General features: G+C 38.5%; 1 protein-coding gene across 3 annotated transcripts in view; it reads right to left on the bottom strand.

Moving 5' to 3' along the window:
* Positions 1-854: 854 nt before the first annotated feature.
* wipi2 (WD repeat domain, phosphoinositide interacting 2) overlaps positions 855-13,876 on the bottom strand; it is a 327,029-nt gene continuing 314,007 nt past the window's right edge. For 2 of the 3 annotated variants that reach the window (XM_031893132.1, XM_002941297.5), the window contains one exon: positions 855-1,526. In XM_031893132.1, coding sequence (XP_031748992.1) covers positions 1,414-1,526 — 113 coding nt within the window. In that variant the 3' untranslated portion in view covers positions 855-1,413. The remainder of the gene's footprint in view (positions 1,527-13,876) is intronic. The other variant, XM_018097367.2, reaches the window with a different exon arrangement.

Genomic DNA, 13,876 nt, shown 5'->3' with positions numbered 1-13,876 from the left:
TATACTAAGGGTACCCCCCCTTTTTTTTTTTTTTTTTACTATTTACATATTTAAAAAAATATTTGGGATTCATTTTACTCCCTTTTTATTCTCTCTTTTAACTTGTCTGAATTTTTGCACGCTTCACTGGCCTCTTTGTACCTAAAAAAGTTTCAGTTGTCCTAGGTAGCTTGAATCAGGGCTGGAACTAGGGCTAGGCAAAAGAGGCACTCGTCCAAGGCACAACAATTATGGTGCAACAGGCAGGTAACTTCTATTTATAGTCTTCGCTCCCTTACCACCCCCTCCCGCCACAACGGCATTGCAAATGCACATGGGTGCACACCTGCACACACATGGGGGGGGGGGGGAGAGAGGAAATTCTAGGGGCAAGGTAATAGGCCGGGTTGCTTAGGGCACCCGGTCGGCTTGGCTGCTCCTTGCTTCAATCTAGGGCCTTGGGACCCTGTCACACGGGGCGGGAAGGAAGAATTTTTAAAGCAAATACCTGGAAATGCTGCATGACAGGTGATGAAGCACCCTGCCTGTCAGTGCCTTTAAATGCACATTTTTTTTTTTATTTAACATTAATGCTTCTGTGATGACTTTCCTTGCTTACATTGGAAGTATGTTCCATGGTGTTCCTGGCTCCATAAATAATTACCTCAATTCTTTAGTGGAAACACTACAGGTATATACTTCCACTTTAGCTGACATTTACCATGTAGCAGCACCACAGGTTTACAAGTCTTACAAACATTAAGTGCTTGAAAATAAAGACTTCATTATTTTAGTTTTAGGAGACAACCTTTTCAAGTCCCAAATAAACTGCTTTAAAGCACTTTTCACTTAACAGAATTAACAGAAAACACCAAACACATTCAGATTTTATTTATTAAATGGTCCATTAATACACAAAGTACAAGAAAGTTTCCCACACTTGGCCTACCTTCTTACAACATTAAAAAAACAGATATTTTACCAGTAATTTTACCAGTAATGCCTCATCCCAAACATATTCTAAAATGTTTTTTTTGTATATGTTGTACACAGAGATTGGTACAGATTACATATGTAAAGAAATATACACACATCAACTGTTTAAAAGGACACAAAGTCAGATACCTTTAGCAGTTTTGTATCTTTTAAAGTATGATTTTCAAAAGATGCCATGCAACTCAAGATGCAAGTATAATTTGGCAACAAAAGCAAAGCTGTTAAAACAAAAAGACTTTTAAACCACTGAAACAGAAGAAAATTACTTTTTTGAGTTGATAACCCCTACTCTTTCTGGTAACTATATATACTATAGATACTGAAAATGTTGTAATCACTTAGTGATCCTCATTTCTTCTTCAAGTCTATGGCAGCAAACAAGGGAGAACAAGAATTGGATGTTTCAGAGTTCTGTGAAAAAAGCAAACACAAATCTTGTCACTCTGTTTGTAGAATCATAGGTGGATTTTCATTATCTTCATCTAGTCGAAGATTTCTGATTTCATCGTCCTCACTGGCTCCTCCAACAGCACCCAGATCATCAGCATAGGCTAACAGAAAATGTTATTTAGAGGTCAGTTAAAAAGGAAATACACAATAGACATACAGCATGATTGTTAGGGCAATGACACATAAGGGGATTAGTTGCCCCGCAATTAATCTCCTCTAGCGGTGGCGACTAATCTGCTCTGAATGCTTTCCTACTTGCAATAATAAATTATTCAAGAATAAATTATTGCAAGTAGGAAAGCATTCAGAGCAGATTAGTCGCCACCGCTAGAGGAGATTAATTTACAAATCACCTGTAAGAAAACATAAGTGCTGCTTAGGCTTTCTGAAACATCAGTAACTGTTACATTTTTAAAGGGGAACACAGAAACCTCTGATATACGTATCAATGTAATCTGTTTCTTCAAATTGTATAAATAAATAAAATTTTTATATGTTGAAATCCAGTTCTTCTCTTTCTGCATCATTTGAAATCTTGGAAGAGGAGGAGGGACTAAAATATTGATGTTACAAATTGTAACAACCTCTCCACAGCTTACAGGCAGCATGCAGGAACTACATATCCCACAATGCATTGCACTGTAATGTGAATAAGGAAAATACCTTATTGACATTGAGTGTGGGATTTGGAGGATGTAGGATGAAAGGAGACCGAGGACAATCGACCACTGTTACATTTTTTTGAGTCTTAATGTATTTAGCCAGATCAGCAGGAGAACAATGGACCAGGCCTAGGTAACTGTTACAAACCATATTACTACATTAAAAATCATGAAAAGGCTACATATAAAAATATGTAGTATATTGCAAAGCTGCTTTAAATTATGTTTATTTTTCAAAAAGATTAAGTTATGTTTGTGTGGAGTTCCTAAGCCGTCAATTATATATTGCTTTGAAGCCTTTTCATGATTGGTGAAATGATTAACTAGTATGCTTTGATTGATGGGACTACCTTGTAATTGCTTTTACAGCTTTGCCTATGATTAAGTGTCTGTGAACACAAAACGCAGGTGGTACACGTACTCCAATAATATGGTTTAATCAAGAATTCTGCCAGAAGATTTGCTCAGTGAGTGCCTGCTCTTAAAAAAAAGGGTGAAGTTATTGTTTAACTACAACCCCCACATTACCTGTCAGCTCACTTGGCATGTATGCTTCAAATTGCTGGCCCTTTGTGCTAAATAACTTGATTGCTGCTAAAAAAAATGTGGTATGTGGCTTCTTTCATGTTTTTCTCATAAATAGCCAAGAAATAAAGTTCTAAGTGTTTGTTAGTGACTCAGGTGAGTGAGACAGATAGTGATTTGAGATAATGTAAGGTGGAATTGGGTTGAATATTTAGACCTTCTTCAAAGTCTTTTCCAGGTTTTGTATCAGATAGGAAAGATAGCAGGTGGGGGTTGAATTTAAGATGTCAGTCAAGAATGGTTGGACCACTCCCATTCCTGCCTGTAAGTACTAAGCCAAGTTAAACAGATTTCCATTCATGATAATTCCCCTTTAATAAGAGTGTTTGCAAAATGGCACCTGTCTGCTTGCTGTGATTGTGAATTCCAATACTGCAGGAATCAAGATTTAAATAATTTATAAATAGTAAGCAAAGTTCATTTTGCTTGATAATTTATACTGCTTATGATGACAGGTCCCCCTTAAGGGCAAAGACACACGGAGCTACTTGTCAATACTGATAATTGTCTCTATGTGTGTTTTATCAGATATAATTCTCAGTACTGTTTATGGTAGCTGATATCTGATGTTTTGTAGCCACGACAAGTAGCTATTGCTGTGTCATAGCCCTAAAGGGGATAAAAACTGATATTTGCTAATGTGCTAAGCTGCATTTTCCATAGCAAGCCATCAGCAATTTTTTTGGTCAGTCTAACACAAATACAAACATTTTTACTGTTGTAAATTTATAAACCATTAATTAATAAAACAAAAATTGAGATGGAATTGTATCTGAAAAAAGAGAGAAAAACACCATGTAAAATCTCCAAATATATGTCTGCCAAAAAAGGTTACAGACTGATCAAGTAATCAAGTTACTTGGTAGTTTTAGCTATGACGACTGAGTATTTAAGGATGTTTTAAGGTTTGGAACATAAATGAAAAGTAATGGCAAAAGTTAAAGCGTTTTTTAAAGTAATTAAAATGTAATTAAAATGGACCCACACCGGTTAAACCAAAGTGTTTGCTTCAGAGACATTTTTATTGATCAGTGCTATACAACTTCTGTGGTACAGAGGATTTTTTCTAGCCTACGTGGTGGAAGGCCTATAATGGAAACCAGTTTTTGACCACACCCACGTTACCACGAGAGCTTTTTAGACCATGCCCACATTAATGGCGGCAGCACACACACAAAAAAAATTAATAATTGGTGCACACTGCTGGGATATCACCCTTCACTCATATGTAAAAGAAGTTTATTTTGTCACATTAAGACATACTCTTAACCCTTTTAGTGCCACAGGACGTAGAATCTACGTCCTGGGTACCAAAGTACCTAAGTTCCACAGGACGTAGATTCTACGTCCTGCTGCACTTCCGGATATGGGAGCGGAGGAGCGGCTTTCAAAGCCGCTTCTTCACTCCCCGCTCGTTCCCCAGCCTACAGACAATAGTCAGAGGGGGGGAACGAGTGACCCCTGGGGCGCGATCGCCCAGGGGCCCCATAAGAAAAGCCAGACACGTTCAATCCGTGCCTGGCTTTCACAATCACCTTCTCCCTTTCTCTGCTCCCCCCTCTGCTTCCTGCCACTCCTACTCACTGCCGACTGCTGCTGCTGTCTCCCTGCAGATCCACGATCTGCTGAACAAGTAAGTGCCAAATACACACAAAAACACACATACACACACATAATACACTAAAAATACACTAATACACACTTATACTCACACTTACACACAAACACATACATTTTAGGGGAGTTGGGGGATTTCAAACATTCAGAGCACTTACACTTACACACACTTACTTGCACTTAGTCACACACATGCACACAAAACACATTTAACTATGTGTACACACTCACTTACACACTTATGTAATTTTGTAATTTTTTTTTTTTTATCGCATCGTTTTTATTCTTGCCTGAAAAAAATGTTTTATTGCCATTGCGGATAGCGTATTCGCTAACCGCACTGCGCAATACCTTTTGTGTATTATTTTGATGTTTCTACTACATTTTCTGTGATTTTGGTGCATTTTTAGGTATTATATTGCATTTTTAGCCATTTTATTGCATTTTCAGTTATGCATAGTTGTTGTTCGCTTGACTTTGTCTGTAAAACTTATTTGCCCAAGACAAAATACTCAAACTGTTATTCTGACCGCAGATATTATTAGGCAAAAAAAAAAATGATTTTAGTGATTTTTTTTTTTATTTTTATCAATTTTATTGCATTTCACATTGTTCTTTATTACTTGTCTTTGCACATGGATATTTTGTCTGCTGTATTTCAATTTGGCATCCTGTGTACCCCACATAGTTTGGTAAATCTATGCATATTGGGCATCAAACTGTTCAGTAGACCCCTGGCATTCATATTTAGAGTGTTTTATGTTGGTACGTTACTAAATGTGGGGTACATAATGGGGCAACCTGCAAGCTTTGTGACGATTTTCAGAAATGTCACATAAACCGTTCTGTTTAGCATAGCTTTGTAGTTTGGTAGTTTGCAGTAGAAAGTTTTATTTGCCCATTTTTGTTTTGCCAGAATGTGTACTTTCGGAAAAAAAAAAGGTTTTCTAAGGTCTTCGTACTGTTAGGGGGTCTTATGCCACATAATACACATACCGGGTGCAAAAATTGTTCAGTAGGCCCCTGGCGATCATATTTAGAAAGTTTTATGTTGATACGTTACAAAATGTGGGGGTACATAATGAGGTAAAATGCAAGCTTTGTGACGATTTTCAGAAATGTCATAAAAACCGTTCTGTTTAGCATGGCTTTGTAGTTTGCAGTAGAAAGTTGTATTTGCCCATTTTTGTTTTCTTAGAATGTGTACTTTCGGAAAATATATAGTTTTCTAGGGTCTCCTTACTGTTAGGGGGTCTTATGGCACATTATGCACATGCCGGTAGCTTATATTGCAGCGTATTCACTTTGTATGCACTAACTTCCTTTTGGGGTCTCTAAATGCCAGATACATTAGTGATCCTATGCACAATGGGCATCAAACTGTTCAGCGGACCCTTGGCTTTCATATTTAGGGTGTGTTCTTTTGGTACCTAATGTTATGTGGGAGATAAGGTGCTTGAAAGTGGAAGAGTTGATGTGATTTTCAGGTATTTCACAAAAACTGGCAATTTTGGGAAAGCACTGCGACACTGTAGTTTGGAGTAGAAAGACATGGGTACCAATTTTGAATTTGTCCGAATGTGTACTTTCCAAAAATATATGGTTTTGGGGGGTCAATGTATTTTTTTGTGTTTTTATCCCACAGAAAATGCAGTAAACGTGTTGAATTTTCAGTAGCTAAAGAGACCTCTGGGGCAATTTCTATGCACTAACTTCCTTTTGGGGTTTCTAAATTCCAGATACATCGGTGATCCTATGCACAATGGGCATCAAACCGTTCAGTGGACCCTTAGCTTTCATATTTAGTATGTATTTTCTTGGTACCTAATATTATGTGGGAGATATGATGCTTGAAAGTGGAAGATTTGAGGCGATTTTTTTAAAATTTTCATAACTTTTTATAGAAAATGCTAAATTCAGTAAAGCATTGCCATTTGGTACTTAGGAGTTGGAAGACATAGTTACCCATTTCGGAGTCGTCAGAATGTTTACTTTTCAAAAATGTATGGTTTCCTGGTTACCTAATGTTCCAGGATTTTTGGCTATGGAATGTAAAGTATGCCGTATTCTGCTGTAATGCTTTGAAAATGTAGTAATTTACTGCTGGGAGTTTTTGATCTATAGAAGTCAGAAATCTCAATAAAACTATACATATCAGGTATTGGCACGTTCGGGAGACATGAGGCTTTCCAAATCAGTTGAATTTTTGTCCATAAAATAAAATATGTTTCTGGTATAAATCCCTATAGCATTTTTTCTTTGTATTTCAAGCTCTAAATCTTGTTCCAGAAGTGGAAATACACAAAAACTCAGGCAGATAAAGCTCAGGTTCTCCTGAAAAAAACAATATATAGTTATATATAGTTATAGCACAGAATGTTTACAAAACGTCTGTCACTGAGGGGAACCGAAATGTCAAATTCTGCTGGCACTTAAAGGGTTAAATCTATATGACTCATCTTACCTTGTGGACAGCACAGCAACTCCCGGTTGGAGGATATTTTTTTTTGGTATTGATAATGGCAGAGAGGACCACAAGCTGTATATTTAAATTTACAAGCTGGTAACACTATTAAATGTATGTTTACAAATGAGAGAAGCCTGACTGGTAAAATGAGAGAGCTGGAGGCAGGGTCGGTCCTGCCATTGAGGCAAGGTGAAAACCTTGCAGCCGCTGGCTGGAGGCGTTGGCACTAGAGGCAAAATATTATGTTATTGGTATTGCTACAACAAGGATTATAGGAGTCACATGACTGGGCAGCAAATATAGGGGGATATACTTTGTTTCCGATGGGACAGGGGAAATATATAAGGAGGTTTGTTTGTTTGTTTGTTAAGCAGGATTTAAAGGCCAATATTAAAGCAGTGATGCTGGCACACAAGAGAGTTGAACCCTTAGGGGCGGAGCTTTCCAAAGAGTCAAAATTAATTTAGGGGTTTCCTGCAGACCCCCTAATGTAAGTAAAATGGAAGAGGCTTAGTACTTTTGCAAATAAAAATAGCTGCTATATTGGGGCAATTAAAGATTATGGGAAATTTTAAATTACCAAGATATTGACAGGCAGGAGCAACAGTACTAGCAGGACTTGGTAACAAGTTTATAATCTTGTGTTGCGTGACAATTTAATGTCACAGGTTTCTGAAGAGTCAATCAGAAATCATGCTAAACTGGACCTAGTGATCTCTAATGACCCAGAACGTATAGCAAATGTGCAAGTATTTGAACCCCTGGGTAATAATAACCATAATGTTATCTCATTAAATGTTTGATGCAAAAAACAAATATATACTGGGACGACAAAGAAAAATTTCAGAAAAGCACATTTTAGCTCCTTAAGGGCAGCACTCCAAAGTACAGAATGGGAGATTATGTTTTCTGATAAAAACACAAAACAGAAATGGTTGTCATTTAAAATAATAATTCATTACTGTTTTTTTAATTGTAAATTTATTCCCTTAACGCTTTCACTGCCAGCCATTTTGGTCAAAGCGGAACTTGTATTTCCAGACAATTTTTGGATATTTTGCACTGTTTCACTTTAGGGGCCTTTCCTTGGGGGGGGGGGGGGGGGGGGGGGCTTTTAGTTTACCCAGGAAAACAATATTTTGTTTTTTTTCAGGACAACATATGCTTTCAAAATATGGTAGAATTTTTGTAATTCCAATTCTGTAACAAGATATAGGCTTCTAAATGTCTAAAAAAAATGAAAAAAAATAAAATGAACACACATACCATAAACAAAAATTATTTTATGCACAAAAATACAACTCATTTGGAAAGTCCCATTTCTCCTGAACGTGCCAATATCAAATATATACAGTGACTTTTCCACATTTTGTCACATTACAGCCACAAACATGAATCAATTTTATTGGAATTCCACGTGAAAGACCAATACAAAGTGGTGTACTTATGAGAAGGGGAACGAAAATCATACATGATTCCAAACATTTTTTACAAATAAATAACGGCAAAGTAGGGTGTGCGTAATTATTCAGCCCCCTTTGGTCTGAGTGCAGTCAGTTGCCCATAGACATTGCCTGATGAGTGCTAATGACTAAATAGAGTGCACCTGTGTGTAATCTAAGTCAGTACAAATACAGCTGCTCTGTGACGGCCTCAGAGGTTGTCTAAGAGAATATTGGGAGCAACAACACCATGAAGTCCAAAAAACACACCAGACAGGTCAGGGATAAAGATTTCCAAAGCCTTGAACATCCCACGGAGCACTGTTCAAGCGATCATTCAGAAATGGAAGGAGTATGGCACAACAGTAAACCTACCAAGACAAGGCCGTCCACCTAAACTCACAGGCCGAACAAGCACAGCGCTGATCAGAAATGCAGCCAAGAGGCCCATGGTGACTCTGGACGAGCTGCAGAGATCTACAGCTCAGGTGGGGGAATCTGTCCATAGGACAACTATTAGTCGTGCACTGCACAAAGTTGGTCTTTATGGAAGAGTGGCAAGAAGAAAGCCATTGTTAACAGAAAACCATAAGAAGTCCCGTTTGCAGTTTGCCTCAAGCCATGTGGGGGACACAGAAAACATGTGGAAGAAGGTGCTCTGGTCAGATGAGACCAAAATGGAACTTTTTGGCCAAAATGCAAAACACTATGGGGCTGATTTACTAAGACACGAATTTGAATCCGAATTGGAAATATTCCGATTGGAAAACAAACATTTTGCGTCTTTTTTGTATTTTTTGCGATTTTTTCAGCGCCTTTATGACTTTTCAGAAATTGTCGCGACTTTTTCGTTACCAATACGATTTTCGCGAAAAAACGCGACTTTTTCGTAGCCATTACGATTCGCTCGTATCTTGTCGCGACTTTTTCGTATTGAGCGCTCGTAAGCGGCGGCCAAAACTTTCAGACTTAGCATGATTTTGGAAGCCTCCCATAGGACTCAATGGCACCCTGCAGCTCCAACCTGGCCCAAGAAAAGTCACCATACTGAAGCTTGAATGAATCCGAACGCTACGAAAAAATCGCGAACATTTTGCGCAACTTTCGGAATGGCTACGAAAAAGGCGCGACTTTTTGCGCAAGTTTTAACGCTACGAAAAAATCGCCAGATTTTACGCAACATTCGGATGGCAACGAAAAAGTCGCGATAATTTTCCGAAAAAATCGCCAAATACCGATCATTACGAAAAAAACGCAATCGGACGCATTCGGCCGGTTCGTGAGTAAGTAAATGGGCCCCTATGTGTGGCGTAAAACTAACACTGCACATCACTCTGAACACACCATCCCCACTGTCAAATATGGTGGTGGCAGCATCATGCTCTGGGGGTGCTTCTCTTCAGCAGGGACAGGGAAGCTGGTCAGAGTTGATGGGAAGATGGATGGAGGTTCACCTTCCAGCAGGACAACGACCCTAAACATAAAGCCAGGGCAACAATGGAATGGTTTAAAACAAAACATATCCATGTGTTAGAATGGCCCAGTCAAAGTCCAGATCTAAATCCAATCGAGAATCTGTGGCAAGATCTGAAAACTGCTGTTCACAAACGCTGTCCATCTAATCTGACTGAGCTGGAGCTGTTTTGCAAAGAACAATGGGCAAGGATTCATCTCTAGATGTGCAAAGCTGGTAGAGACATACCCTAAAAGACTGGCAGCTGGAATTGCAGCAAAAGGTGGTTCTACAAAGTATTGACTCAGGGGGCTGAATAATTACGCACACCCCACTTTGCAGTTATTTATTTGTAAACAATGTTTGGAATCATGTATGATTTTCGTTCCACTTCTCACGTGTACACCACTTTGTATTGGTCTTTCACGTGGAATTCCAATAAAATTGATTCATGTTTGTGGCTGTAATGTGACAAAATGTGATAAAGTTCAAGGGGGCCGAATACTTTTGCAAGCCACTGTATAGTTTTATGGAGATTTCTCACTTGTGTAGGTCAAAAACTCCCAGCAGTACACTACCAAATTTCCAAAGCACTGCTTCAGAAAGCTGCATACTTTAGATTTCAAGGCCAAAAATTCCACTAACAGAAAGGTTTATCCCAGAAAATTACACATTTTTGGAAAGAAAAGATTCTGGAGAATCTAGAATAGGTACAACTGTCAGTCTACTACCAAGTTGCAATGCTTTCTTAAATTTATTGGTTTTTATAAAATTTGTGAATTTTTTTTAAAAATTGCTTCAAAGCTTCCAGTCTATAGTATCTTATCTCCTACAGGTCATAAAGTACGTGGCATGTAGTACGCTCACCCCAGAAAGCCATATATTTTTGGACACATTCCCCTGAATCTAAAATTGGTACCCATGTCTTTCTACTCCAAAGTACGAAGCCACAAAGCTTTCCTAAACTTGGCAATTTTGATGACATTTCCAAAAATCCCCTCAACGCTTCCACTTATCTCCCACATAGCATTAGGAACCAAGATAAAACACCCTAAATTTGAATGTCAGGGGTCCACTGAACAGTTTGATATACAATATGTATAGGTTTACCTAAGAATGTGGCATGTAGGGGCCCCGATGTAAATATATCCCATGCAATCTATCATTTCATCTCCAGCAAAATCAACACATTTACATCATTTTATGCGGGATAATGCTACAAAAAAAGTATGCTCACCCCAGAAAGTAATATATTTTTGGAAAGTACACATTCCCCCAAATGTAAAATGGGTACCCATGGCTTTCTACTCCAAAGTACCAAGCCGCAAAGCTTTCATAAGTTTGCAGATTTTTATGAAATTTCCAAAAATCACCTCAAAACTTCCACTATGCAGCATTTTATTTTCTACAGGTCATTAGGTAGCTACATAAAACACCCTAAATATGAACTCCAGAGATCTGCTGAACAGTTTGATGCCCACTGTATATAGGTTTATTAAAGCACTTAGATACCCCAAGATATAGCTTGTGCACACTAATTTCATGGCTTACCTTTACCTAATTCATAAACCCATGGCAGTTTTATGTGGGATAAAGCTACAAAAAAGTACGCTCACCCCAGAAAGCCATATATAATTGGAAAGTACACACAGAAACTGCAGAAATGTAGGGTGTCCCCTGAAAACCATATGTTTTTGGAAAGTACACATTCTGACAAATCCAACATGGGTAAAGAGTCCTTCCTACACCAAGTACCTATCTGCAAAGCTTTCCTAAAGTTAGTGGTTTTATGACATTTCAGAAAATCGCCTAAAAATGTTGCAATTTACCGCATTTATCCCACACAATTTCTTGCATACAAAGGCAAATCACCCAAAATAGGAATACCTAAGGTCTACTGAACAGTTTGATGCCCAATATGCATAGATATACCAAAGTCTGTGGTATGTACGGACCCCAAAATGAAAATAGCGCATAGGGATTTCTCCCCTGCCAAATCAGCTTTTGCATACAGAGGCCCCTGACAGCATATTATGTGCCGTAACACCCCCTAACTATACAGAGACCCCCAGAGAACCATATAGTTTTGGAAAGTACACATTCTGATGAATTCAAAATAGGTAAAGTTATTTTTCTACACCAAAGTACCGCATGGCAAAACTATGCTAAAATCAGATCATAAACACTGATATAGGGAGAAAAAAATGCAATAAAAACTCAATAAAAACATCGTGCTCCCCCCTCCCTCCCAGCAGCAGCATCCTGAACCTTAAGGAAGCTAGTAGTCTCTTTTACTTCCTTATAACTTAATGAACCAACTGGAGGAGAGCATACAAAATAGCAGATAAGGAGTGTAAATGCGAAGTAGATTTTAAAACTCCTTCTTGCCAGTACTAAGCATTATGCAGAGTGTCAACACTCTGAGACATCCCTGTGTAAAGTCAGATGGAGGAGTCAGATGTTTCAGAACCACCTGATAGGGACACTGATGGCTCAGCTCATTCTAGTCAATGGTAGACGCAGGACATAGGATGTTTAAATGGGAGTTTACATGCCCACGCAACGGTGTGGTGGGAGATGTTTGTTCATGCATGCGTGCAGGGGGGGCGTGCGAATGGGGGCGTCCGGATTGGAAATCCGGCACTGAGGAGAGGGGGTAATTTCTCCACTTTACAGGGCACTGGTAAGGCCCATCCAGAATGTTTTTTTCTCAAACAAAAACTGAATTAGAGAGGGTCCAAAGGTGGGCAACTAAACTGTTAAAGGGAATGGAAAGTCTCAGTTATGTAAAAAGACTGGCCAAGTTTGGTTTATTTATGCTGGAGAGGAAACACTGAAGGGGGATATGCTAATGATGTATAAATATATAAGGGGATAATATAATAGTCTCTTCTAATGCTCTATTTACCAGTAGGTACTTCAGGCAGATAGAAGTGCATCCATTCTGATTAGAATAAGGAGGTCCCATCTTAATATTTGGAAAGGGATTTTTGCAACCAAAGCTGTGGAATTCTATTCCTAAATCAGTTGTACTGGCAGATAAATTACACAGCTTCAAGAAGGGGTTGGATAACTTTTTAAGCAAGTGAGCATATTTGTTTCACCCTCTGAGGCAAATTTGATAGGCATCAAAAATTCAACAATTTTCAAAGCAATACAGCAGAATATTGCATACTTCAGATTCCTAAGCCAAAAATCCTGGAGCAATAGGCATACCCCAGGAAACCGCATTTAAAAAAAAGGTATACATTCTGCCAAATCCAAAATGGGTATCCATTTCTTTCTACTCCTAAGTAACAAATGGCTTTATACGCCAATCATCTGCTCCTAAACCCAGAAATGCTGCAGAATATAGAATCTATGATCTGTGGCACTTATATACTTTTATCCACAGAAATGTAGATTCTACATTCTCTGGCACATAAAGGGTGTTTACTGACTGTTCAAGTCAGTGGTGGGAAAAGCAAAAGCAAGAACCCCAATGGATGACGTGAAAATAAACAAACGACCATCAAAACTGTGAAACACAAACAATAACGGCACCAGATATATGAAAGATGTATGTTGCAATCATCAATCAAAATAAAGTAACGTACAATAAAATTGCACTTTTTTGCATTGTTTTGTTTAGACAATCTATGCTCATTAACGCACAGCATATTTTGCATGTCCCCACTGTAATACATATGGGCAAATGAAAATCAGCTCCCATTCATTTGTAATATCAACATCCAATAATAATAATATGTTGCAATTTCTTCCTTGTGTTAGTTTAATGAACAATAGCACGCCAATAATTATAATATTGCATCACAATTTCCTTGCATTAGCCTTATGAACAATAATAGCAAGGTGTCAACACACCAACCTTCCACTGTTGTATACCAATCGTGTACCCCTTCAAATGCCACATAGATGTTCTGTGGATACAAGTACAGAAGAGCCACAGATGCTACAGGCAGAATGGGGGAAGTGGTCCCTAGGGGGAGATTGAACAGAGGCAGCAGCAGAAATATGGAAACATGGGTGCCTCTTTAGGTCACATAAGGGCTGATTCACTAAAGTGCGCTAAAATGTGCGTTATTTATAGCATGCGTTAAAATTTTTGTTGCGTCTTAACGCATGATTCACTAAAAGCATACTTTCGTTAATTTCCGTGCGATACTGCTTGCGTTATTTTAGTCATGAAGACTATTTTCGTACGGTATTTGACGGAACGAGCGCT

This window comes from Xenopus tropicalis, chromosome 9 (assembly GCF_000004195.4).
Source record: "Xenopus tropicalis strain Nigerian chromosome 9, UCB_Xtro_10.0, whole genome shotgun sequence".
NCBI lineage: Eukaryota > Metazoa > Chordata > Amphibia > Anura > Pipidae > Xenopus > Xenopus tropicalis.
The sequence above is the reverse complement of the archived record's forward strand: the minus strand, read 5'-3'. Positions and strand labels throughout refer to the sequence as shown.